We start from the raw sequence: 27,846 nt of genomic DNA on the forward strand, positions 1-27,846 counted from the left end.
TCCACTCGCCCCCCTCTCCCATGTGCCGAGCTCGTCACCCCAAACCCCCACCCGGCCCTGGGACATCCGTCACGTGAAGCTCTTCCTGTGCCGAGTTCAGTAATAGGTCTCTCTCTCCAGCCAGCCTGTGGAAGAGAGGACACCGGAGTGAACTGGGGACGGGGGAGGGGAGGTCTGGGGGGGCGGGGCGTGAGGCACGAGGGGGGCCGAGGACAAGGTGGGAGGCACCGTGGACAGGAAGGAGCAGAGCGGGAAGGCCAGGACCACGGGGCCTGTCTGGCAGCAAAAACCCGGGGGCAGCGGGGTGGGGGGGCAAGGGGCCCGCGGCAACAGGGCAGGAGGGGAGAGCCAGTGCGGAGGCCGGTGACTGCTGAGAGCAGGGCGCAGGGAGCCTCACCGCCAGGATGACGACGGATGATGAGCCTTCGGATTTCATCGTAGATAAAGATGAGAGCACTGTAGGGAGTGGCGCAGAGCCACCAGGCTGTCCTGTAGGGAGTAAGAGTTGGTCAGTGGGGCAGCAAGGGAAGGGCCAGAGGAAGCAGGTGCAGAGGACAGCGCACAGAACCGTGTGACCCGTGTGGTGTGCAGGATTGAGCCCTACCTTTCAGGAGGCCCGAGCCTGGTGGGGGAGGGAGGAGACAGAAACACAAGCAGCCACTGATAACAGAACGCGACAAATGCCGCGTTAGCGGCACACGCGGTGTTCCTGGCTTCTGTGGAGTCGCTCAGGACGACCTCTGTTGCCCTGCAGGTAGTCGGGGCCTTGCGCCCACACAGGGGAGGTTGTCTGAGTAGGACGCGTCTACCTGAGTCTAGACGTGTGGGGGCATTTCACCAAGGGATGGATATACGTGTCCATACGGCAAACACGCGGAAAGTTCTTCTGCCGGTTGACCCTCTTCTGTAACTAGAGGCCGGGGACAGAGACTCTGGGGAGGAGTCAAATCAGAACCACGTCTGTTCCCTTGGGTGACAGACAGGCAGGTGGCCTCGACCAGTGCCGTCTGATAGAAATACACCGCGAGCCACCCGTGAGAGCTCGCGTTTTCCAGTAGCCACATGAAAATAAGTAAAAAGAAACGGGGGCAAGTAATCCTAACAGTGCGTTTTGTTTCACCCAGTGTGTCCGAAGTATCATCATTTCCACGTGGAGCCAACGTGAACGTTATTAAGGGGATGGTTTACACTCTTCCTTTTGTCCTAAGCCTTCGAGGTCCAGGGGGCACTTCACAATGACAGCGCATCGCATGTCGGACCCTCGATTTTCAAAGGGCTGCGGAAAACGTAGCCCAACCCAAACAGGAAAGGTGTATTGAGTAGAATAATCTCTGACGGCACTTTAGCTTTTAACTCTACGTCAGCTAGATACAATGGCGGATTCCGTTTATCGGTCTCTCACTAGCCATGTCTCAGGAGCCTGAGAACGAGGGACGGAAGCAGGGCGGCTGCCATATTGGCCAGCCATATTGGCCTTGGCTGCGGGCTCACTGCACATGCGCACACGCGGTCCCACACACACAGCCACCCAGTCACTCAACAGCAACTGCCGTGCGTCCGCTCTGTGTCCGCGCGGGTCCCGGGGGAATAAAAGTGATGCGAGGATGGCCTTTGATCTCCAGGAGCTCAGGTGATCAAGGGGAAAGAAGGTAGAAAGACACCCAACATGAATACAGTGTTAGGGGATGTGTTGTATGGCCGGGGAGGGTACAGGATGTTTGGGATCACGGTTAATGCTCAACCAGGACTTGCGTGTTGACGTTAATGGCAACAATAATAGAACCACTGCCAACAAAGCTCCCGCCACGACCCAAGGAGCCGCGCTTGGTGCATAATATTCTTTCCTTGTGTCATTCTCACAATACTCTGCCAGGTGTGCATGACCAAGACTCTGCAGGGAAAGCTGAGCCTCAGACTGGTTATATACCGTCCAGCACAACACACAGTGGAGTCGGAATTCGAAACAGGGCTCGTCAGTATCCAAGGGCAATGCCAACGTCTCTTATTAAGCATTCATTGAGCACCTATGGCCCGCAAAGCGTTGTGTGAAACACTGCAAGGGACGGAAAGATGAGCAAAGTGTGTGAATTCGTGGCAGATGAGCTGGACGAACACGCCCGAGACCATCGCAGAGGCGGGCAGGGCGATGAGAGTGGGGTGGTATGGCACGTTTGCTTTTTTTCCCTGTAAAAGTCGCGATAGAACGTCTTCGTAACAAGCGCACGCTGACGTAAATAAAACAAAATACACCAAGACACAGACGCACGGGCCTGTTTGGAACAAAACGAGGTACCAGCCAGTAACAATTTCAGTACGCCCGCTCACCTCTGCACGTATGCGCTTTGAATGTGTTTGCCTGAGTAGGACAGGATTAGCCACGCCTAGATTGGGCGATTTTTATGCCTACTTCCCCTCTGAGCAATTTGGATCCTGGAACAGCTATACCACACATCACCATAAAAAAAGGTGCCCCTCTGTTGAGTGCCAGTAAGTCTGCTCAATTTGCATGTCTGGACGAGGGTCACTTGACACGGTCCCAGTCCCTCCCTAAATAAGACGCGCTTCTTGGAGCACAGACGATTCTCCTCACGTCACCCAGGACGGCCCCCAGCCAGCCAGGCAGCCCCCAGCTCGGGGCTTCCCTTTCCAACACACCACTTCCTGTCCCAGGCTCTCCCTGTGCCGGGGATCCCCACCCCCCTGGCTTGCGTCCCTTCCCTTACTCACTTGAGTGGGTACATCCGCAGGGCCATGTCCATGCCTGGAGTGTAGGAGAGAAAAACAGCCAGGAATGTCTCCTCCATGAGCCCAAATATTAGGATGTTGTTTCTGGGAAGAAAGGTCGAAGGGTGTGCCGAAGAAAGGGAGGGAGAGGTAGGGGAAGCCAGCGCCCTGCGTGCAGGTGTGAGGCGGTGGGGGCCCGGGGGGCGCTCACTTCATGCCCTGCTGGAAGACCGAGTTACGGCGGGTCTTGCAGATGATGAGGTCGGCCCACTGCACGACCACGATGCTGACAAAGAAGGCCGTGTGGCACGTGAACTCCACCACCTTCCGCTGCTCGTAGGTCTGGGGGCGGGCAGGGTGCGGAGGGGCACTGTCAGAAGGGGTCCGGGTGCACCTCAGGGCCCCTCCTGCCGTCCTGGACCCCAAGGCTGGGTCAGACCTTCAGCCCCTTCGGCTTTACGCCCTCTTGTCCCAGCCCTCTTGTTCGCGCTGGGTTGTGAGCTAGTTCACAGGCTGTCCTGACCCTCTGAGAACAACTCAAGGGCAAGCACCTGTCCCATTGACCTTCGAGCACCCTCCCGAGCTGAGTTCCGTGAGCGGCACGTGGTGCGGCTCGGGAATCCCCGCATTAGAAGGAGAAGGGTCGTGTGAGGGGAGGCGGACCCCGAGAGCGGCGTCAGAGGAGACGGCTCAGAAAGGAAGGTGGGGCCAGAGGGCATCTGACCACAGACACGGGAATGCCCGAACGGGTGGCACCGGGGAGGAGGCGACCACACATCTCCAGTGGTTCTCTCTCTCGCACTCACACTTCCCGCCTAAGGAACGTAAATCTAGTGGGGAAGATAAACAGGCTGGCCGTGTCAGCCTCATAGTGGTTTATAAGAGAGGTCACTCGGGACCGTGAGAACACGGAAGAAGCGCATCCAAATTAGGCTGGAGGAGAAGCCCATGTTGGAAGACGAAAACGGCATGTTTACAGCGAACTTGTAGAAGGAATCAAGAATTTGAAAACACGTGGGACTGAACGACAGCGGGATGCCACGTGCCGAACCTCAGGGGGTGTGGCCCAAGTGGTACCCGGGGGAAGAGATCGAGCCCTGAATGACCAGAAAACATCGGATGGAAACGACCGGAAGTTGATGAGCCAAGCGCTGCGCAGGTAACGCATCCAGCGGGCACGTTTGTGACGCCAGGTCGCGTGGCCACGTCTTGCAGGCGGTCATCGACCAACACCCCGGGGCTCTGGGGCCGCTGGCAGACCTTGGCTCTGACTCACTGCCTGACACCGCTCCTGTCCTGGTTTCTGAGGATCCAAATATCTGTGTGGATGATCCTTCCACTGCCACGGTCTCAATGTCCTCCCCCCCCCCCATCATCTCCTTCTCCAGCGGTGTTTGCCTCCGCTCCCCACCTGGGCCCTTTGCTCCCTCAGGCAGACTCCAGATCCCGTCCTTCCCAACAGCTTGTCTCTCTGTGATTTCAATTTCAAGCATCTCTTCCGCTCTGACCACCACTACGTGAGGCTGCATCTTGGCCGCAGGGAGAAAGTATCAACATATGAAACTAACAAAGGCTGGAGTTGAGGATTGAGGGGATGCTGACCATGATTTGGGGCCTCCTTGGCCCCCGGAGCGATGTTGGTTGCTGGGAACACTGACATCTGATGGCCTCGTGGGGCTGAGCTAGGGGAAGCCGAGTGCGTTCAGTGGGCATCTTTCCAACGACTGGGATTCTAGCACACTATCGGGAAACCTACAATTAGCGCTGGCTTAGAGGCATCATGGTGAAGGAGGAAGGTGTTAGATGAGAGTCAGCGTGGAGCTCCCGCCCGGCTCTTCTAGGGATGTGCTGTGGGACTTGGTGCAAGTCGGGGAATCCTTCCAGACTCTGCTTCCTCACTTACACAGGGATGATAATAGACTATGTGTCCTCCATCAACTTTGTGTCTTGTGTGGTCCTACGATGCTAGCAATAATTGGGGTCACATCTCCTACTGTCTTAGAAATTGGGACAGGAGTTGTTCACAGGTAGGAAAAAAGCACACTCACTAAAATTCTCAAACACCTCGTGTTGGGGTTCGTCCTGGGTTTTAGGGAAGCCTACTACAGAGAGGCATCCTCTGGGTTTAAAAGCTTAGAAAGGTGAGAAAGGGGGAGACAAAGCAAATAGGTTTTCAGACTTGAAATCATATTATTTGAGCTCCCGCAGAGGGAGGGAGAGAACAGAGGGAGAAGAGCCAGCCCTCATTTCTGGGCCAATGATGGCTAGAACCTGGAAGAACAGAAATCAGCCTCCAAAAGTTGATCTGAGGAGGAAGAACTCCAGGACCAAGGAAGCCAAAAGGTGCAGGAAGGTAAGGACAGGTGACAGACAGCAGGAACAAATGGAAATGAAGCCATTACGCCAAGTCGTCACTTGAAGGACCTTTGCCGACGTGATCGGAGATTGGGGTCATGTAGGACTGGAGATGAGGCGTCACCTCCGTCTGTCTGGTGCCTCCCTTCTCCACTCTCACTGGCCCACTCTCACTGGTCACTCTCTAGGGTCGACCCCCTGACGCACCCATTGCTGTCCGTAACTGTCCTCCAGGTCATTGAGGAATCTGTTTTCCCAGTTGAGACGGATGCCCAGCAGATCAAAAGGTCTGAAACCATTCTCGGCCAGGATCACGAAGTAGGTGAAGAAGCCAGCCAGAGCCTGGATCATCCCTGTGAATGGCAGAGTCACAGGACAGGGGAACCTGCTTCAGAGAAGCACCTCACAAGGCAGACCATGGAAGGGGTGGTGGCCGGGAGTGGCTCCTAGCTGGGTTGGTGTGTGTCTGAGCTTCTAACGCCGGAGATGCTGGCCGTCAGTGACCCGGTCCCATCATCTCTCTCGGACTTGTGTCCAAGCCCTGACGTTTGTCTTTGGGCTCTAACCCAGAGCCATCTTTGAGTCGTATAATCTTAAAACTGAAAGGACCTTGGAGGGGATTTATTCCCCCTTTCCACCGAGAGCGCGCTGGACTCCTCTTTCTCCACTTCCTCTCTCATGCGGGCCCTCATCAGGTCCTGTGCTCTCTTCGAGCCTCTCCTGCCTGCCCCTTGCCTGTCCCTGAGTCAACACCTCCGTCCCCCAAGCCTGGCCACGGCGATAGAGGATGTCAGGGTTAGCATACCGGCTGCGGGGCTGCGCACGGAGTCCCTGTGGACGTTGATTCTCACAACAATGATAAACTATTCGTCAGGGGGAAACAGATTCTAACCTCATCCAGGGTCCCACGGGCACTAAGTGGCGAAATCGGGACTCAGACCTAGCAGCTCCTGGGTCTAGCGGCTTCTACGTGTTTCCTCTTCTAGATGTCCCCTGTCCCCAGGCTCTTCCCTGTCCATCCCTCGCCTGCTCCACTGGCAAGTCCAGAGCAAAGACTTCTGACGGCTCTCAAGTGTCCTTCGAGGCTGGCTCCAGGATTCACGCGACCTGTGCCTACAGCCTGATTGTCTACTGCTCCTTTCTCGGGAGTACGCGCTCCCCCAAAGCTGCCGACTCACTCTTCAACTGGCAGACATGTGCGTTTCCCCTCCCCTGACCCCCTCAGCTGACTGTACGCCTGCCGTCTTCTAACAGCGGGTGCGGGTCTTGTTTCCTCCACAGGGTCCCCCTGACTGTCCTCCTGACTCGTGAGCCCCCTGCTCTGTTCTCCTGTCGCGTGTCCCATTCACGTTCGTTGTTTGGCACTTGGAAAGGTGCTCTCGTTTGATGTGCGTGTGTTCCTTCTCGGCTAGACTCTGAAGTCAAGGGCAGATCAGAGCTCAGTGGCTCTGTGTGTTCCCAGGGCCCAGCACGGTCTGTTGTCATGAAAGTATCTCCCTGACTTCCACACGGAGCCGACTCCAAGGCCCGGCAGGTGCAACCGCTCCCCACACCCCCAGCCCCCCATTCCTCTGGCCGCACCAATCTGTCCGTAGGCCATGCCAATGAGACGGTGGTTCACCAGGTTATCAGTCTTTGGATTCCGCGGGGCCCTCTTCATGATGTCACTTTCAGCTGACTCGTAAGCCAAGGAGATGGCTGGGACCTGGAGGGTGGGAGAGACAAAGGACGCAAAGTTCAGGAGGAAACTCACAAGTCACTTGAGCGAGCTCTGTCCCTCACCCTGAACATGGACTTTTCCTGCCCCCAGACCCTCTCCCGGGAGCTCCTCGAGCCGGGTTCCAGGCTGGGCCTCACCATGTCTGTGCCCAGGTCGATGCAGAGGATGGTGACGGTGCCCAGAGGCAGGGGGATGTTGGCGATGATGAAGAGCAGGAAGGGGGTGATCTCGGGGATGTTGCTGGTCAGGGTGTACGCGATGGATTTCTTCAGGTTGTCAAAGATGAGGCGGCCTGTGGGAGGTGGTGAGGGCGTCAGGGAGACGGGAGGGCCCCCTCCCCGGCCCAGGCGCTCGAAGCATGGTGGCCCGTGTTCCCCAGGGCGGGGGAGTGTGTGTTGGAGGGGAGCCGAGGCGGCATGCGGGCGCCTGGGGCCCTGCGTCGGCTCTGCGTTGGGGTCCAGAGGCCTGGGAAGCCAGCGCCGGCTTAGCGTCCCCGACGCCACCCCAGCCCGCGTGGCCCCTCACCCTCCTCCACGCCCGTGACGATGGAGGCGAAGTTGTCGTCCAGCAGGATCATGTCGGCGGCCTGCTTCGACACGTCGGAGCCCGAGATGCCCATGGCGATGCCGATGTCAGCCTTCTTCAGCGCGGGGGAGTCGTTCACGCCGTCCCCCGTCACCGCCACGATGGCCCCCTGGGCGAAGCACAGAGGGACTGAACTCACCACTGTGACCCATCGGGACCCGTCCCAAAGCTCACTCTGCTCCCATCATCGCTTGTCTCTAAGGGTCCTCGTGCCCGGCCCTTCCCTCTCCGGCTCCTCCTGAGACGTTAGAACTCTCGGGGGGCCTCAACTGGCGGCCGTCTCGGGGCTCAAGACAGGGTGCTCTCGGGAGTCTCCTCCCGGCCCGAGGAGGTTTGGGGCTGGGCTGGGCGGGGCCCCCCGAGGCGCCCCCGTTGTCCTCACCTGCCTCTGACAGCCCTCCACGATGATGAGTTTCTGTTGCGGGGACGTCCGCGCGAACACGATCTCCGTGTGGTTCCTGAGGATCTCGTCCAGCTGCTCCGACGCCATGTCTTTCAGGTCCGAGCCGTGCACCACGATGGCCTTGGCTTCCCTGAGGGAGCGGGTTCCCGAAGCCGGTTCAGAGGGCTCAGAGCTCGCGTGTCCCTGGCCACCCGCTGTCCCCAGGTGGACACACGGCACCCTTGCCTGCTTCCCGCCTGCCCCTCCCTTTGCTCTGCGTCCTTCTGCAAACTCACTGATGTGGTCGTGTGGCCATTTCCCTATCACGTTTTACTTTGCCGTCAGTAAACCCCATACGTCCTATCTACCTACCGCACGAGGCTTCAAGAACCTTAGTGAGTGGGGATCCGGGTGGGGCAGACCGAGGACGGAGGGAACAAACGGCAGATCTGAGTTCTTTAGGGGTCCCACCTGGGGTCGGTGCTGCTGCAGATGGGGACCTTGAGCTGGGCGGCCACGTTGTCTATTGTTCTAGCGCCTTCAGAGATGATGCCCACCCCTTTGGCTATGGCCTTGGCTGTAATGGGATGATCCCCTGTTACCATAATCACCTGGGTTGGGAAGGGAGGAAAGAGGAGAAGAATCATCTTCAGGGAGTCCTGGATCCTTTGCCTTTCTCCCCACAACCCAATGGATCACCGCCTTTATTCCACAGGAGAGTTAGCAGCTCATCCCCGAGACCTTGCGCTGCCGTGGCTTCGCCCCCCGGGACTGGGTCAGGACCACCAGACCATAAAACATCGAACCGTTTGGGCTCTAGGTTTCCCAGGAATAAACTGGGAATTTGGGCACATTACTATATTCAGAATTTCATTGAGTTTGCTCTAGAAGCTGGTCGGCTTCTTCGAGCTCAGAAGACAAACACCTACACAGAGAACAAATGGTAACAAAGGAACGTCTGGAAGCATCCGTCTGCCCTAGCAAAATACCATCTAGGCCCAGGTGTGTGCTGATCCTCGCTTTTCCTCTCGCTCCCTCTTCCTTCGCCTCCCCTGGGGTCCAGCCCTTGGCGGGGGCCTGGTACCAGCCCCAGCCCTGTCCCCTTGCTCCCCAGAGCTCTGGCACCTGTGCTCCGAGCTGCCTGGCATTCTGTTCCTTCTGTATGTCAGCACTTAGCCTCCTCCCCATGGGGAGCGCCCACCTCCCCGCGCGCCACCGTGAGCTCTGCAGGGGAGGGCCGTGTCCGTGACCCCTTGTGAAGTTTGGCCCTGGCGCGAAGCCTGGCACACAGCCCTCGTTCCACAAACAGCCATCAGAGAAGGGAGAAAGAATGACCGCGTCCGGGGAACCACGGCTCCTGGCTCCCGGGTGCCCTCCAGGCGCATGATTTTCCAGGCGCCGATGGAAGGAGAAGGCAACTCCGTGGCTGTGACGGAACCGTGCAGCCTCGACGAGCGGCAAATGTAACGGGGTCCTTGCAGGTTTTTAAATCACATTAGTTCCAAAGGCCTGAGCACAGGGCTCTACCTGGGGAAGTACGGGCCCTGCCGTCATTTCCTTGTAAGAACTTCGCTGCCCTGGGACCGCCATCCGATCCCTGTCAGCCGCCATGTTAACATCGATCCGCTCTGCATCAGCGCCGTTTTGGAATCGGCCCTGAAAGGGTCCACCCTTCGGGGCAACCCCCTGTACGTCTCACATTTTGTCCTCCTCGGAGGATGGCGTCACATGTATGTCTTTCACTTCCCTACAGGGAAAGGGGATGACTCAAAATTTCTCACCAAGTCGGCCAAAGTCCTGGCAGCTTGGGGTCCAGAAGAAGTGATGACGAGAACTGCACATCTGTGCCCGGAACACGGGCTGGCCCGGAAGGCAGCAAGGCCTCAGCCTCCGACTGCTGCAGGCTCGCCTGCTTCGGGCTCTGACGACACCCAGGCTCGGTCAGCCCCTTGTCCCCCCCCACCCCGTTCGGTCCTCCCTGCCTGCAGGTGCATTTGTGACCCTCTTCTTCTCGCTAAAGGGACCCACAGATCCCCAGATGCATTTCACACCTGCAGCGTGATTCCCCACTCCGACGGCCGCCTCAAAGCTCAGGAAACTCCAATGGGCCCTTCTCCTCGTGCCTCCCATCGCATGGTGCGGGAGCTCAGAGAGCCAGAGGGAGGGAGCTTGGGTCGGTGTGGGCATCCTCCGCAGATGTGCTGCAATGAGGCTGTCGCTACAGAGAACTGTCCCATGCAAGCAGTGTGTAGTTACTAGGGAATTCACTCAAAATAGTTCCTACATCCAGCCCTTGGTTCTCAGAAACCAATCCTTGAACTTGGCATGGCCCAGCTGCCCTCTGACAAACCGCCCACAGTCAAAGGTCTAAGATAAAGCCAGCTCTGCAGAGAGCATCTCGTTCTCCCTAAAGACCTCCAGTGCTACCCCCCGCCCCACTCCTCCGTCTAACTGCTCTCCCCCCACGTCTGGGATCCGGAATATCAGGTAGGAGCGGGAAAGGTGCCAATCTCTAATCTCCCAGGATGGAGGTGAGTCTTAGAATTTGGCGTGGAAGTGGGGTACAGAATGTCTCAGGACTAGAGAAACTCTGCAGCTCCACCCCGAAGCCCGAGCACCCCCTGGCCAGGGAACAATCCCCACCTCTGGGGGTGCCCGGCGACTGTGCCTCACTCTCCGACCGATTCACTTTGGTGTCCAGCTTTTGTATCCCCGGACGTGTACCTGTTAGCGCGGCTGTTCACCCTGCGTCAGGTCGAGGGCCCAGCTCTCATGACCTCGTTCTCGCCGTCGCCTGCTCCAGCCCCCAGCCCATCCCGGCAGCACATTGACCTGACCCCTTCTAGCACTTTGCTACCTCTACTGTGGCCTGCGGACCGGCATCATCTGGGAGCTTGTCACCAGTGCAGAATCTCAGGGTGACTTAGACCTGCTGAATCAACACCTGCGTTCCAGAAAAAGCCCCAGATGAGTCGCATGCACAACCGTGTCCTAGGACGCCGGTCCTCAAACTGACCTGCCTACGGAAATCTCTATGAATGTTTTTAAAAAGGCAGATGCCTGGGCCCCACCCTGAGAGTTTCCAATGTAATGGGTCTGGGGTATGGCCTAGGCATCAGATTTTTTTTTTTTGAAGTTTATTTATTTATTTATATATTTATATTTATTTAAGTAACCTCTATACCCAACGTGGGGCTTGAACTCACAACCCCAAGATCAACGGTCACACGTTCCACCGACTGAACCCGCCAGGCGCCCCCAGCCATCAGATTTTTAAAGCTCCCCTGATGATTCTCACGGTCAACGCAAGACAGGGTTCTAACGACAGAAGAAACTTCCCGTTTACTACTAGGTCGTCTCTTACGACTAAACACCATGAGCTCGAGGAAACCGAAATCAATTCAGGTAAACCTAGAGGGCGGAGAACCCGTTCCATGCAAAGCTTTCTACCCTTGTGCCGTGTTGTGACGGGTCGGCGGCTCCTGGGACCGTCAGAGGTTTACCTTAATCCCCGCACTGCGACACTTGCCCACGGCGTCGGGCACGGCGGCCCGGGGAGGGTCAATCATGGAGATGAGCCCCACAAAGCAAAGGTCCTCCATGGGGAAATTGATCTCATCCGTGTCAAACTTGAATCCCTTGGAGAAAGCGGTGGGCAGATTCAAGAAACAGAAGCCTGGAGAGACAGAGGGAACGGAAGTCCTTCAGCTGCCGACGTCTCCGTCCCGCTCACCCCAGCGCCTTCAGCTCTGCGCCCCCCGAGCCACGACCAGGTGCTGCCAGTCCTTCCAGGCTTCTTCCCCAGCCCCTCACCGAGCACGCGCTCCCCCAGGCCTCCCAGCTCCAGATAGGCGTCCTGGAACTTGCTCTTCATCTTCTCGTCTATGGGGTACTCCTCTCCGTTCAGAAGGTACGTGGAGCAGACCTCCAGGATCCTCTCGGGGGCCCCCTTCATCATCAGCACGTGGGGCTGGGAGCTCTCCTCCTGCAGGTGGATGGACATCTGGGGAGGAGAAAAGAGTCCCGTTTCACACCCTCCCCCTTCCCACTTCCTCGGTCCCCAAACCCCAGCGCAGCCGCTCCCTCCGGGCAGCTCCGACTCAGGGCCGAACCGTGCTGTGTTTGTCGAAAACCGGGGGTGTTGAAGTGGACCCCCGCAGTTCACACCTGCTGTTTGAGGGTCAGATTGTTTGTTTTCCTCTTTTTAAGTTTACTTATTTATTTTGGGAGAGAGAGAAAGCACAAGCCGGGGAGGGGCAGGGAGAAGGAGAGACAGAATCCCGAGCAGGATCTGCACCATCGAGGCTGAGCCCGATGTGGGGCTCGAGCTCACAAACCGTGGGGTCATGACCTGCCCGAACTGACGTCAGGAGTCAGATGCTTAACCGGCTGCGCCACCCAGGCACCCCCGAGGGTCAGATCATTGGTACAAAGTACTTTGAAAATCACGAAGCATCGTCCAGAGGTAGGTGGGTCATTGTCATGCCCTTGCCCCTCTCCCAGTAGCGTGAGAAGTCCCAGGGGCTAATGGAAATTTGGGGTCGGGGTCAGTGCGGTGTGCTGGGGACAGGGAAGGGCATATTCAAGAGTGACTGAGGAGACCACACTCAGGGAGGAGAGAGAAATTAGATGCATTTCGGCTTTGCGTCTTCTCTTGGTCTCTGATCTGGGAGCGGGAACTATGGTGAGGTTCCTCTTAGGAGCCAGGAAGTCCCTATTCGTAGCCTGTCTGGTCACCAAAGCAGCACCTGGAAATGAGCAGGTGCAGAGGGGCCGGATTGCACCGTCCAGAGGAGAAGCGGTGGGAAGCCTGTGTGTGAAATGCCGTTAAAACCATCCCATTAGAGGGGCGCCTGGGTGGCTCAGTGGGTTGAGCGACCGCCTTTGGCTCGGGTCATGATCTCCTGGTTCGTGGGTTCAAGCCCCCCGTCGGGCTTGCTGTCAGCGCCCCGCCCCCCGGCCCTCCTCTGCTTGTGCTCTCTTTCTCTCTCTCAAAAATAAACATTAAAAAATAAATAAATAAAAATACAACCAACTTATTCAAAGGCCCATCCCATTAGAAACTTTCAAATATTTCTTACCGCTTTCGGTTGTAGTCAAAGTATGCCTAAGCAGTTAAGAGGAAAAAACCTTAGCTTGTCTAAACAGAAAGCTGTAAGCGGTTTAAAAAGCTTGGTTTTCTGAGGGCTTAATACGCATTTGCTCGCTATTTATGGGGATTATCGGAGGTGATGGCGTGACCTACTTATGAGTTAGCCCGTTGGTCATGGGAAAGTCGCATCTTGATAGAAAATGGCAGATCAGAAGTTGGAAGCAGTCTGGAAATATCAGAACCGAGACGCTCCTTTCCTGTTAGTCCGAGAGCGAGGAAGAGACCACGCCCCACAAGCGACGAGCGGGCCGAGGACGGCCGCGCTCAGAGCTGGAGTTAGGCCACCACCAGTTAGGGCGTTTGCTCGGCCGGCTGGGCGCACCTGGCATGGGAACCACCGAGGAAGGTTGTGCCGTTGGCACGTGATAGATAGCTCAGGAAAGGCGCTAACCTGGTCGTTTTGGGGGAAGTCGCTATTTCGTGGGACGTCCCAACGAATGTCGTGGGTATATTTGGCTTTTATTTTGACTCGTGCGGCGGAAGGGGCATCCGCCTCTTGGCCGTCACAGGCTTTCATCCGGCCCTGCCAGGCACACAACCCTCGTCTGGGTTGTGAGGCCACTAAACGTCAGATAAAAGTGGAAATAAGTTCGCAGTTTGGGCTCAGGAGACCTATCTTGTTACATTGACTGAAAGCCAGCGGAGACACAAAACTCTGGATCTCTTTCTTGACCGCTTACGTGCTCGATGTCAACGTGAGAAGACGGGGAATTGGGTTTTTAAAAACTCCAAACCCCATATAGCTTTTGTTATTATTATTATTCTTATTTTTTTAGTTACAATTTTTTTTTCCACTTTGTGAGGAAAACTTTTAGGATCTGCACTCCCAGTAACTTCCAAATACCGCCCTTGCTGAGTCTGCCTGGTGTCCTCGCGCACAGGCCTGAGACGAAATAGGGCACCACCGGGGAGCGCCTTGCAAACCCAGCCTTATCCCGCGGTGGTAAGCCTGGCGGGAGCCACAGAGATGCCTCCGACAGCTGCACGAGGCTGGACCCCGATTGTCACCGGCGGCTTTCGCTACCTATGGGACACTTCCGACTTGCTCTTTTCGCAAGCGACTGGGAGACTCCTGCTCTGCGTGGGACCCAGCGCCTTTCCTCTACCTGTTTGTCACTGTCTCTTGCGGTGAGCGTCTCCTTTTTTAAAATTTTTATTTATTTTTATGTTTATATTTTTTGAGAGAGAGAGAGAGAGAGAAAGAGCAAGGCGGGGAGGGGCAGAGAGAGAGGGAGAGAGAGAATCCCAAGCAGGCTGTGTGCAGTCAACGCAGAGCCCGACGGGGGGCTCGAACTCACGAACCCCGAGATCACGGCCTGGGCCGAAACCAAGAGTCGGACGCTCAACCGACTGAGCCACGCAGGTGCCCCCAGCCTTCCTCTTAATGAGGATGCTGGTTATCTATCCACTGTCTTCATTCTACTGTTCAGAGATTAGGCAAAGGCATTCTCCAAACGACGAGCCCACCCCCACCGCCATTCTGCCTTCGCGGGTTCTGTACCTGGTACTTGTTGGTGGAATTAAAGGGAATCTCGGCCACCTTGGGGTTTTTCTCTCTCATCTCCTTCACAGAGCTGTACGAATGCTCGATGAACTTGAGGAGGGCCGACTCAGAAGCATCGCCTGTTGTGGCTCGCTGCCGAGACGGGGTGTGTTTGCTAAGCCCGGGGGGTACGGCACAGGGACGGGGGGGGCGTGATGGGGAGGACCTGGGGGGGAGCACTGAAGAGAGGTGTCTGGGGAGGGCGCGGGGCACGCCCCAGACACCGAGGCATCCCCTCCCCGCGCAGGCCCCGTACCTTGACGATGGGAAGGGTCTCCTGATTAGCCTTAAAGTCGGCTCGGTTGCAGAGGCCGGCGATTCGGGCCAGGACGAACCAGGTAGCTGAGCCCTTGGCGAACGTTTTCCCTGGGGAGGAAGGGGGGGGGGGAAGGAGAGGCTCATGAGTAGGGGGCAGGGGGCAGGGCAGTGCAAAGCGGGGACACAGCCCCATCCTGCTCTGTGCCCCGGTGCCTGGCACCTCCGCACCTTTCCTCCGCGCCTCCCTTCTCTGCGCTCGGGGCCCAGCCGTCTTCCCCGCGTCAGATTCCGCAGCCCACTCGCCACCCCCAGCCCCGCACCCTCGGCCCACCGGTGCCACCAGTCACCAGTCTGCTCTTCGCTGGTGTCCGCCTCGTAGATGGTCTCATCGAACCACATGTGGGCGACGGTCATGCGGTTCTGGGTGAGGGTCCCCGTCTTGTCCGAGCAGATGGTGGAGGTAGAGCCCAGCGTCTCCACCGCCTCCAGGTTCTTCACCAGGCAGTTCTTGCGCGCCATGCGCTTGGCGGTCAGGGTCAGACACACCTAAGGCCGCGAAGAGGGCAGACGATCAACGCAGACAAGACGTCGGCCACTCACACCACGGTGTGCTTGGGAAATCTGGTAGCTGGTATTGCTATTGTCACTCTTTGTAGTTATTTCCCTTCCGCTCCCACCTAGTCCTTAGGAATCCCATCTGGGGCCGTGGCAAAGGAAATCAGGGAAGGGATTGTGTTCGCGCGTTACGGCAGCGCTTTGGAAAAAGAGTCTTCCTCTACCAGGGTGACGTAGAGCATGGCCTGATCCCTGGAATATTCTGCTCCCCCAGGATCCTTTCGTCTTTGCTATTCAGCAGGCCCTGCTCCAAATCGAGTTCAGGCCCCCCCTGTGTCTCTCAAGTCCGGTCTCCCCGGGGACCACGTCGGTAGCTAACGGTTCACTGGGGTATAAGACGCTGTGTGTGCGGGGCGGAGGGCGGGGGGGTTGGACCAATAGTTATAAAAAAAAAGAACACAGAGCGAGTCATGAAACTGAGAAGGAATATTGCAGACTTGAGAAGTCATTCAAATCCGAGTTTTGTGGACATCAATTATATGGGTCGCAAATTCAATGAAAGTCAGGTATGCGGCAAGGTTGTTTGAAAAACGAATACGTTCTTAGGCCATGGCTACAACAGTACAGAATTCTAATCGTGGGGTTATGATCTATTCACATCTCATCACTGGTCCTGGGGTTTTGTGCTAACCAACCACACCCTGGGTTATTATTCTCATTTCTACTTTTTTTTTTTAATTTTTTTTTCAACATTTATTTATTTTTGGGACAGAGAGAGACAGAGCATGAACGGGGGAGGGGCAGAGAGAGAGGGAGACACGGAATCGGAAACAGGCTCCAGGCTCCGAGCGGTCAGCCCAGAGCCCGACGCGGGGCTCGAACTCCCGGACCGCGAGATCGTGACCTGGCTGAAGTCGGACGCTCAACCGACTGCGCCACCCAGGCGCCCCTCTCATTTCTACTTTAAGAAGGATATCGGTAAACTAGGGCATACCCCAAACGGGTGACCAGCAAGCCGGGGGCCTGAAGGCCGTGTGACGTGAAGGACTGCTAAGGGAAAAGGGATTATTTTTTATCTCCCGCCGGAGATTTTGAGGAGGACACGATGGGTACCATCAGTCGAAAGCATAGTTTGTAGAAGGGAGAGAAAATTGACTTGTTTTGTGGGTCTTCAGATGGGAAAACTGGGACCAAACAGGAAAACCTGTTTCTGCTCAACACAGTGAAATCCAGCTACAGCAACCTAGTGATGAAATGAGCAGAGAGCGGATGGGGCGGGCTTCCCAGGGCCAGAAATCATCCTCAGCATCTCCCACGGATTGAACACCGGATATTCAGCATCGGCTGAAAGGCTGGATTTCTATGGGCTCTGAAGCCCTTTCCGGTAAGATTCTATATCCCAAGTCAATCTTCCTCTAGAAAACCCGATGATTCCCTTGAGGCCTGGCGAGGTTCAGTGATTTGGCCGAGTTCACCCACCGGTACACCCAGGACTGGAACTCATGCCGACGACTGAGAATCTAATGCTCTCTGCACCGCAACTCACGGAGAAAACAGAGAAGGCGCCAGAAAATGCGGGTGGGGGAAGTCAGTGCCTTTGGGGAGCAAAGCGGGTCGTGACGGTACACACATCAGGGGTAGCCTGCCCTCGAGAGGTTCAACAGCAAGAGAGATTTTTTGTGTTTTCTAGTGGTTTCCACCCCTGGGGTGGTTTGTCTGTGTAGACGGCCACCCTCCACCTTGGCTACTCACAGTGACGGTGGCCAGCAGCCCCTCGGGCACATTGGCCACAATGATGCCGATGAGAAAAATGACAGCCTCCAGCCAGCCGTAGCCCAAGCTGAGCGAGAGCCCGAAGAAAGAGACGCCAAGGAAGACGGCCACCGCCGTGATCAGATGGATGAAGTGTTCGATCTCCACAGCGATGGGGGTCTTGCCCATCTCCAGGCCTGACGTCAGGGAGGCGATGCGGCCCATCACTGTGGAGTCTCCCGTTGCTATCACAACGCCCCGGGCTGTTCCTGCAGAGGAACAGGGAAGTCTGAGGTGGCAAAGTGGCCGCCCTTGGTTCCTGCAAGGACACAGCTGTCAGGGGCAAGGTGGACACTCAACAGCCTCCTGGAGGCCGTCGTGTTGTATCCTCCTCACATTTAGTTGACACAAGCAAAGGGTCTCCTCGCCCGAAAAATCTCTGATTTCACAGTCCTCCCATTTCATTGCCTTATTGCCTTCCCCGTCAAGAGGGTCTTTGTTGGGGCACCTGGGTGGCTCAGTCGGTTGAGCGTCCGGGTGGCTCAGTTGGTTAAAAGTCTTCAACTTGGGCTCAGGTCATGATCTCACGGCTCGTGGGTTCGAGCCCCGTGTCGGGCTCTGGGCTGACGGCTCGGAGCCTGGAACCTGCTTTGGATTCTGTGTCCCCCTCTCTCTCTGCCCCTAACCCACTCGCATTCTGTCTCTGTCTCTCTCAAAAATAAACACTAAAAATAAAAGGTCTTTGTTACACTGATTCTGAGTGTCTTCTATTGCCTGTCTGTTTCTTATTTTTCCCTCAGCGGCTGCAAAGTTTCTAGATCCCCAGGAATGGTGGCCGCCCTTCTGCTAGACCCTACCTTCCAACATCGGCCTCTCCCCTGAACTAGTGGGTCCTCCGTCGGTGGCATTTTGCCCCCAGGAGCCGGTGGGCTAGGTCTGGAGGCACCTTGGCTGTCACATCTGGGGTGGGAGAGGTCGCTGCGCGAGGGCGTGGATGCTGCCACATCCTGCAATTGACGGGAGAGCCCCTCTGTCCCCCTACGACGAAGAATTATCCTGCCCCAGTGGCCCCAGTGGGGAGTTCCAGAAACGGCTCCGCTGAGCCCCTCCCTGCTCTGCTGGCTGGAGCCAGCCTGACCCCTGCTGGGGAGGAGCCGTCATAACAGCCGGGCTTCTGGGCTTTCGCTCCGCGGACCCTGCCCCGGCCTCAGAAGGGGGACCTGGACGTCACGCTTGGCTCCACACCCGTGGGATGCGGGCCCCTCACCCGCGTGGCTCGAAATGAGGGGCCCGTTCTTGGCTCAAAACGGTTTCTTCCTGCTTTACCAGAATGGCTGGAATCCCTGCCACTACAGTCACCAAATCACCCAGAAAGAGCTGCGTATTCTAGAAACAGCACCTGTTTTCTAACCAGCAGGGCTCCGGCCGGAAGTTCAGTTTTGCAGCATGGTCGCTGCCCGGCCGGAGAGTTAGCTCCTTACCCTCTCTGAGACCCAGGTGTGCTCAGCCTGAAAGTGGGCCGAGAGCGTCTACAAAGCGGCGAGGATGAGAGGTGACGAAACAGCTTGGAACAGAATCGGGCGCATAGGACACACCCAGATACTCGCTTCTGTCTTTTCTTCATCTGGACGAATTTGGCCTTAAGAAGGACCGACAGAAACTCATACGCGTGACTCAGGAGGGGTGGCTCGACTCTGACGGCTCCCGCCAACACCGTGGCTCAGAGCGGCTGGTCCATTTCCAAGGTCCCCTTCAGCTGAGTGGGCCTGAGAGCAGGGTCCCACCCTGAGGGCAGCGGGCGGGGCCGGGGTGCCGGGGAAGACTGGCTGCGTCCAGGGCTTTCTGCACACGGGCTCCACGCGGGCGGGAGTAGGTGGCGTTCACCGAGCCTTGTCAAAGCAGACACTCAGATGACTGAGGGGGACCGAGAGGGCTTTGCGTTTGAGGGCAGGGTAGCTTGGTGCTACCTACATCTATTTTGTGCCAGGGTTTGGTCTGATTCGCCTTTTGCACGCCTTCCCTCGTGGGTTTGTCCATCCGCAGAGGCGGGATTTAGTACCGAATCTCACGTGTCTGGAGACAGGATGGGTTGATGCGAAGCTGGGGAAGGTTGAGCCCACGGGCAAGCCTCCTGTATCCCAGGCCAGACTGACCCCTCCGGACCCTGCACGTCGCCAGGGAGACAGCTCGGGCCCCGTGGAGATGCGTGAGAACCCAGAGTCAGACGTCCGTACCTGCAGCCCTGTCAGGGCCGTGGCCATGAACGTCGGGAGGCGAGGATCTGGGATCAAGGTTGAAGGTAGGCTACTAGTTTGCAAACCGCGTGGACATCCCTCAGCTGCACAGTCAAGAGCTCCTGGGGCCTAGCTTCACCCTCTCGGCCACATCTTGGGTCCCCGTGGTCTCCTCCGTGCCGGCCGGAACTTTGTTTCCTGGGTGGGATGCCACCACCCACTTGCTCCCTCATCTGAGGCATACGCTTTGCTGATGAAAAGCCCCACTTTGGGAAGACAAATCTGAGCAAAAGCTTTTCCTGAATTTTAATAATCGAAATCCAGTGTTTTCGGAGGAAGCTTGCTCGCCTGGCTCTTTCTGTCCGATCAAAATTTAAAAATGGTTCAATGTCGATTTTATTTTCTGGTGGGATTCTTAGTTATTTCGTTTTATAATTACTCTCATCTGTTATAGTATTTTCTCTTTTTAAATTTAAATTAAATTAAATTAAAAATATTTGTTTTAAGTTTATTTAAGAGAGACAGAGATGGCGTGAGTAGGGTAGGGGCAGAGAGAGAGAGGGAGACAGAGAATCCCAAGCAGGCTCCACACTGTCAGCGCAGAGTCCGATGCGGGCTTCGAACTCACGAAACTGTGAGATCCTGACCTGAGCCGAAATCGAAATCAAGAGTCGGATGCTTAACTTGCTGAGCCACCCAGGCGCCCCTCATTTTATTTTATTATTTTATTTAATTCATTTTGCTTTATCTTATCTTAGTTGGCTCCATGCCCCTTGTGGGACTTGAACTCACAACCCAAAGATTAAGAGCTGCATATTCCACTGACTGAGCCAGCCAGATGCCCCCAAAGTATTTTTGCATTAAATAATTTCATTAACAGAGAGATCAGTAGGCGGCTTTGTCCCAGAGAAGGGTCTACGGAAAGAGCATGGGCTTTGGGAGACAGACCTGCAGGAGAATCCTTGATTTTCCTCTTTCCTATCGACTTGTGCTCTTGGAGACTGCATTTAACTTCTCTGAGCTTCTCATGTGTAAAAAAGCGATAGTATCCGTCGTGCAGTGTTGTGAGCGTCAGAGACATCTGTAGCGCTTGGCGCGTCCAAGGCATTCAATTAAAAAATAGCTATTTCTTGGATACCCAAACATTTGTTGTTAAGCACGAATAGTGGCTTTCATGTGTGTTCCAGAGGGTGCTGCAGGCCTCCCTGAGGGGGAAGGTTGACATAATGATATTGAGTCCATTGTCACCACCCTTGGCCAGAGCTGCCTGCACAAGGGTGTCTTAGATTCTAGGAGCAGAGCCAACGTGTTGAGTGGCACCGTTGGTAACTCGGATCTCCGATGCTGATACCTTTCTGGAATAGTGAGAAGTTAGCGCTCAACTCCCGAGAAGACTGACCTGGCGGGGCTCAACAGTTTTCTGTCCTTCTGTGCTATTTTCAGCTGAGAGAGCACAGTCTATTCAGCAGCCACAATAGAACTAGCTGACGACTGCAGGGCACTTCCAACGTGTTAGGCTTCGTGCTAAACATTTTCTGTGCATTGAATCCACATAAACATCCACGGGATAGCGACTCTTCGTATCATCGTGGTGCAAAACGGGGAGACGATGGCTTTGACCTTTCCCCAAGGTCGTGCAGCTCATGAGCGATGGAGAGCCTCACCCGTTTACTGGCTCTTACCTACCCTACTGCCTTTAGAAGATAGAGGGTTCTTGGAATCTTTATTTCAATCTCTGCTTTCGAATCTAGGCCACTGATGACGTCATGCTCACCTTCCACGCAGTTGGTGGAGAAGAAGCAGATGTTACGAGTCTCCAGAGGGTTCTCGTGGCTGAAGTCAGGGGACCGGGACTGGGGCTCTGACTCTCCAGTCAAGGAGGAGTTGTCCACCTGGGATGGGAGGGAGGATGGGTCGTAAAGTGAGCATGGGAAGAAAGATCCCTTTGTAAAGATGACACATCTTTATCCGCCACCGACGCCATCATTGTTGGCTTGCAGAGAGAAACAAATTCACACCCCAGCACCTATTGTCTCCAACCTCAAATTTGCACCTGTAACTTCTCGAGGTTCTGAATGATAAGATCGTGCTTTCTTTAACCGAACCCTAAGACCATGCTGGGCTCCCTCCCTTGGCTTCCCTCACCCCCTCACCTTACATCCTTGTGCAGAGATGAGCCGGAGGTCCGCAGGGACTCGGTCTCCGGCCTTCACCTCCACCAAGTCTCCTACCACCACGTTCTCTACGTTGATCTGTATCTTCTCTCCATCTCGAATCACCAAAGCTTGCTGTGGGAAGGTAGTGCTGGGTCATTTCCAGAACTTTCTGCTTCCCTCATCCTGCTTCTGGCCTATAACCTCTTGTTCCTGGGCTCCTTCCTTCTGACTCCCTTTCTTACGCTGTCACTCACCACATCACGCTTGAAGGTCTCTTTGGCAGATTCCAAATTCTTACCATCCTTGTCCTTTGCGACGTGACTTTGACGACCCTGTCTCTAAGAGATGGGGTCTGTCTCTCCATGCCTACACTTAGGCTTGGCTATACCACTGGCTTCGGCTCCTGAGACATTAGACACATAATGCAAAGCAGAGGCTTAAAAAAGTGCTTGCACGTGGGCGCTTGCCCTTTTGTCACCGGGAACCCCTCTGCCACCATATTGAACAAGCCCGAGCTCGCCTCCTGGAGGAAGAGAGGTCAAAGGAGAAAGGCCCCGGCTGTCACAGCCATCTCAGTCATCCCCAGACATGGGGATGAGGTCATCTGAGACCATCCAGCCCTGCTCGGCTCAGCCCAGATCAGAACAGCCCCGCCACAGAAGTGCAGGAAATGCTATGTTTGTTGTTTTGAGCCACTAAGTTTGGGGTGACCAGTTAGGCAGCAAAAGCGAACGGATGGTCTCCACACTCCTGCTTCATTTTACCAAAACATTGTTCCCCGAAGTCTTACCCCGAGGGAGGAATTAATTCACGTTGACACCAAAGGGGAAAAATCTCCTGGGCTAGGACACCAGAACATGATGGTGCTGTCGGGAAATTCGCGCCTGTTCCTTTCCGAGTTTCCACCTCTGTGCCTAGAAACCTCTTTCTGCTGTCGTGTTATTTCCAGATGCTGACAAATCATTTTTTTAATTTGAAAATTACCTAAACTTTCAGGAAAGTGTCAAGCATAAAAATGGCACTAAGAATACCAGTACAACTTTTACCCAGATTCACTGTTAACCTTTTACCCCACTCGCTCTGTCCTTCGGTCACCGTGTCTACCGACGTGTGGATGCGAGCACTTCTTTTCCGGAACCGTCTGAGGGTACGTGACGTACGTCGTGGTCTTCTATCCTGCACCTTTCAGTGTGCACGGCTCAAGAATGAGTATGTTAAAGAACCACGATACAGCTAGCCGTGTTGTTAACTTTCGCTTTGACACGAGACTTCAGTCTGCTGTTCGTAGACCCAGTACGTCAGTCCCCTATTTGTTGGGACCCAGTACGTCAGCCGCATTATTTGCCCCTTCGCCACAGGACTTGGTCTCGTCCAGGTATTGCATTCAGTTGTCGTGTCTCTTTAGCCCCCTGGAACCTGGAACGTTCCCACGGCTGGCCTTTGTCTGGCCTTTGTCTTTCAGGTCATTGAGGAATCCAGCCTCTCCAACTTCCTTCGCACCTCCCTCACGTGTCGCAGGATGTAACGTTCCGGGGACTTAAAAACTGCCCGTTTGGGCACATTCTATGCCTCCCTCACCTGATCCTCCCACACCGATCCTACCTGAGGCACCATGTTCTTGAAAGACTCCATGATCTTGGAGCTCTTGGCCTCCTGGTAGTAGGAGAAGCAGCCGGTGACGATGACCACGAAGGACAGTACGATGCCCAGGTACAGCTGGGGGCGGGGATACACAGGGCTCATCAGTAGCCCTTTTTTCTCCTCTTCAAATCAGAAAATCAGCTCGCCAGGGTAATGGCCGGGGAGGGGCTGAGGAAGAATCTGGGGCAGGGTGTCTCAGTCGGAGCCCTGAGCTACCGTGAAGGCCCGCAGGATACAGCAGAACCCCAGGATGCTTGGGCTATGCTTGGGCTGGGGGGGCAGGTAAGGGAGGGAGACCAGGAGGAAGGAGGTGAAGAGATCAAAACTCTGGCAAAAGAGAACGGGGCCGCAGAGTGCTTTGATGATGAGGCAGGAGGATAATCAAAGGAGAGCAAGTTTCGGGGTGAAACCATGCCTCTCAGGTGGCTGCATCGGTAGCTTTCTAGATAAAAGCCTAAGGACCAAGGGCTCCCTCAGAAAGTCCTGGGAGTACCGGGGGTTTGGGCCAGAGGCCTTCGAGAGGGCAAGGGTGCGGAGCAGGAGAGTATCAGAGCTAAGCAGAGACCGGGCTGGCCGGTGGCAGTGGAACAGACTCACATTATCTCTGGAAAGATCCTCCTTGAAATGCATCTGGATGCCATAGGCCACGAAGCAGAGAATGGCACCCATCCACAGTAAGATGGAGAAGCCACCGAAGAGTTGTTTACAGAACTTGACCCATTCCGAAACGGTGGGGGGCGGCGTAAGCACGTTGGGTCCATCTCGGTTCAAGATGTCCTGTGCCTTTTGGGGGCTCAGGCCCTGTGTGGAGAGGAAAGAGGGAAGAATGGAGGGCCGCGAACAGAGAAGCGGGCTCCGGCAAGGCTCAGATGTGCCATTTATAGCCCCAAGACGCGTTTGGAGGGTCTAGAGACCGGGGAAGCTCCCTGAAGGCCACCCTGGAATTTCTTCCCAGGTAAGGTGGGATTTTAAAATTTGCATGATAGAAGGGATAACCTTTAGCGTGTTTAAATTTTTTTTTTCAACGTTTATTTATTTTTGGGACAGAGAGAGACAGAGCACGAACGGGGGAGGGGCAGAGAGAGAGGGAGACACAGAATCGGAAACAGGCTCCAGGCTCCGAGCCATCAGCCCAGAGCCTGACGCGGGGCTCGAACTCACGGACCGCGAGATCGTGACCTGGCTGAAGTCGGACGCTTAACCGACTGCGCCACCCAGGCGCCCCACCTTTAGCGTGTTTAAAGCATCCCAGGGTTTTAAACTTTGAGAGAGACCGAGATGGCGTGAAGGGGAGGGGCAGAGAAAAGGGGAAAGAGAGAATTCCCAGCAGGCTCCTTGCTGTCAGCGCAGAGCCTGACGCGGGGCTCGAACTCAGGAAACCGGAGATCATGACCCGAGCCGAAAACGAGAGTCTGATGCTTCAACGCCTGGGCCGCCCAGGCCTTCCCATCAGCACGTTTACACTGGGAGGATTTTTAGCTGATGGGTCGGTTCACAAAAAATTTGAATTTGTATCTTGGGCTGGCACTGTGTCAGGACTCCCGCAGGAGTCAGAAGGGTCCCTCCCCTACGGTACCCCGTCTCCAGCGGGAGGTAACTATCAACTCTTCGTGACATAACGAGCAAGGCTAACGCAGTGACCAGCTACGACACCTTATGTCGATAACCTTGGGACATTCATTCATGCTTCGGCTCTCCCAGTTAAGAGATGGGGGGAAAGAGAGCAAACGCAGGAAAGAACAGATTCTCGCTGGAGGCTGGGCGTGAGTTCCTGTGCCTTTTCCTCTAAATGAAAACAATAGTAGAACCCACCAGAGGATTAAAACACAAACGCTCCTTCATCCCCACCGGCCACTCCCCAACTTCCCCGGAAAAACATACAACTCGAATGAAAACAGGACAAGTCTCCTGCACACCTCCCGGGTTACCAGATGAGACCCACCCTTTCCGTGAAGACGTTCTAGAACGAAGAAGGGCTTCTATTTTGAGGGCTTTTAGGTTTTTATTTGTGGTCCTTGTAGGAGTGGTGACAGCAGCAGGGGCAGTGATGGTAACCACATATACGGTTTTCCTGTTAAACGATTAGTTCTCAAAGGGTGGTCTGGGGGCCAGGAGGGTCCCGAGACCCTTTCGGGGGGGGTCGAACGCTGTTCACGATAATGCTAAATCGTGGTTCACCTTTTTCGCTCCCGTTCTCGAGTGTATGGTAGAATTTCCCAGAGGCTACATGACATGTGTCACAACAGATTTAATGCTGAAAGCACATGGGAATCCCGCCGTCTCCGGTTAGAAAGCCAGACATGAAGGAGGTTTGCAAAAATGTAAAACGCTACTTGTTTGGGAAACCAGTTTGTCGTAAAACGATTGTACTAATATAGAGTGGATTGACCCTTGTTTTTAAACGAATTGGGAAGTGTCTCTTAATTTTCCCCGTTTTAACTTTGAATATGATAACCATCAACAGATATAACTCACGCGAGCAAAAGCTCTTTGGGGCCTTGACAGTTTGTAGGAGCGCGGAGGGGCCCCGGGACACAGGCTGGAGAAGTGCTGCCCTACCCCATTCTCCCTCCTCTCATCTGCCCCTGAACTCCTTGGGGCCTCGCCATACTCTGCTCGCCCCGTCCTGGAACTCAGAGGCGGAGGGGTAAGAACATCGACCTGGAAGTTAGGGCCCCGAATCCCAGCTCCACTGCCCCGTCGGGGGCGGGGGTGGGGGTGGGGGTGGGGGTGGGGGTGGGGGTGGGGGGGTGGGGGCTCCCTCAGCGGCTTCCTTCGCTCACCTTCGTCAGGTCCACGGAGTACTTGGTGCTCAGCTCTTCCAGGGTTAATTTGTGATCGTCCTGAAGGGACAGTGGAGTCACTGGGGACAGGTGGTGACCTGGGTCATTTCCAGGGGAGGGGGAGAGGCACTTGAGGAAGACGGGTGGTCCTGGCCTGCTGGGAAGTGCTCTTAGGGCAGGAAGTTGATAGGCTGAGGGCTGAGGGCTGGGGGCTAGAGGCTGGGGGCTGGGGGCTGGGGGCTGGGACCTGGGGGCTGAGGGCTGAGGACTAAGGGCTGAGGACTGAAGGCTGGGGCTTGGGGGTTGAGGGCTGAGGCTGGGGGCTGAGAGCTGTGGGGCTGGGGGCTGAGGGCTGGGAGCTGGGGGGCTGTGGGTCTGGGGCTTGGGGGCTGAGGGCTGGGACCTGGGGGCTGAGAGCTGTGGGGCTGGGGGCTGAGGGTTGGGGGCTGGGGGGCTGTGGGGCTGGGGCTTGGGGGCTGAGGGCTGGGACCTGGGGGCTGAGAGCTGTGGCGCTGGGGGCTGGGGGCTGAGGGCTGGGGGCTGAGGGCTGGGACCTGGGGGCTGAGGGATGAGGACTATGGGGCTGGGGCTTGGGGGCTGAGGGCTGGGGGTCTGGGGGCTGAGATCTGAAGGCTGAGATCTGAGGGCTGAGATCTGGGGGCTGAGGGCTGGGGGCTGGGGGCTGGGGGCTGAGATCTAGGGGCTGAGGACTGAGATATGAGGGCTGATGGCGGGGGGCTCAGGGCTGAGATCTGGGAACTGGGACTGAGGTCTGAGGGCTGAGATCTGGGGGCTGAGGGCGAGGGGCTGAGATCTGGGACCTTGGGGCTGAGGGCTGAGATCTGGGGGCTGAGAGCTGAGATCTGAGGGCTGGGGGCTGAGGTCTGGGGGCTAAGGGCTGAGATCTGAGGGCTGGGGGCTGAGAGCTGTGGGGCTGGGGGCTGAGGGCTGGGGGCTGAGGGCTGGGACCTGGGGGCTGGGGGCTGGGACCTGGGACCTGGGGGCTGAGGGCGGGGGGCTGATGGCTGAGATCTGGGGGCTGAGGGCTGAGGACTATGGGGCTGGGGCTTGGGGGCTGAGGGCTGGGGCCTGAGGGCTGAGATCTGAGGGCTGGGGGCTGAGGGCTGGGGGGCTGGGGACTGAGATATGGGGGCTGAGGTCTGGGGGCTGAGGTCTGGGGGCTGAGGGCGGGGGGCTGAGATCTGGGGGCTGAGGGCTGAGGACTATGGGACTAGGGCTTGGGGGCTGAGGGCTGAGATCTGAGGGCTGGGTGCTGGGGGCTGAGGGCTGGGGGGCTGGGGACTGAGATATGGGGGCTGAGGTCTGGGGGCTGAGGGCGGGGGGCTGCGGGGGGGCGGGGTCTGTCACCATGACCACTTCCTTCTTCAGTTCCTCCATGTCTGCCTTCATTGTTTTCCTCTTCATTTTTCTTCTCTTCCCCGATTTATGCCTCCTTTTATGTCTTGGCCTTAGGATCTGCTCGTGAGGGATCACGGTCCCCCTTTTCCTCTGGCGCCCCATAGTCCTCCCTGGATACGGTCGACCCAGCTCAACTGGTGAGAAGGAAGGCAAAAGGAGGAGAAGAAATTGAGGGGCGCGGAGAGAAGAGGGGCACAGAGGGGTCCGGCGGCAAGGACGGGAAGGGCCAGGGGAGTGAGGAGAGAGGACGAGGTGCAAACCCGCCAGAAGAGAGCAGAGGCCAGAGGCGGGGGCACCGGGGAGGGAGCGGCTGAGCAGGTGACAGGCCAGGCGGGTCAGCAGGGCCGGGGACAAGGGTGGGGGCAGCCCCCTGCCTCAGTGAGGAGGTGCAGGTGCCGAGGGCGCCGAGCAGGTGGGTCAGGGTGAGGAGGGCCCCCCCGCCCCACGGCCCAGGCCCTGTGGGCGCCACGGCAACGCCCGGCTCTGTGGTCACAAAGGCCTCACCGCAGTTCCGTCCCAGATCCCAGAAGTCCTGTCTCCGGGCTCGAGGGTGACGGGAGCAGGTTCTGAGTTTCCGCCACAGTGAG

General features: G+C 56.4%; 1 protein-coding gene across 1 annotated transcript; it reads right to left on the bottom strand.

The window, feature by feature from the left end:
- Window positions 1–96: 96 nt before the first annotated feature.
- On the bottom strand, window positions 97–27,361 carry LOC124521784 (sodium/potassium-transporting ATPase subunit alpha-4). The gene is made up of 22 exons (XM_047092893.1): window positions 27,209–27,361; window positions 25,841–25,900; window positions 23,655–23,858; window positions 23,019–23,132; window positions 21,414–21,548; window positions 21,035–21,152; window positions 17,027–17,295; window positions 15,067–15,265; window positions 14,718–14,827; window positions 14,420–14,554; window positions 11,580–11,769; window positions 11,270–11,442; window positions 8,238–8,377; window positions 7,767–7,917; window positions 7,325–7,493; window positions 6,937–7,091; window positions 6,661–6,784; window positions 5,287–5,432; window positions 2,936–3,066; window positions 2,728–2,829; window positions 398–489; window positions 97–125 (listed from the first exon to the last, which is right to left on the bottom strand). The coding sequence occupies exons 1-22, from the start codon at window positions 27,359–27,361 to the stop codon at window positions 97–99; spliced, it is 3,099 nt and encodes a 1,032-aa protein (XP_046948849.1).
- Window positions 27,362–27,846: the final 485 nt, after the last annotated feature.

This window comes from Lynx rufus, unplaced genomic scaffold (genome assembly GCF_022079265.1).
Source record: "Lynx rufus isolate CCGP_SWC_20201006 ecotype Redwood Valley unplaced genomic scaffold, mLynRuf1.p SCAF_31, whole genome shotgun sequence".
Lineage (NCBI taxonomy): Eukaryota > Metazoa > Chordata > Mammalia > Carnivora > Felidae > Lynx > Lynx rufus.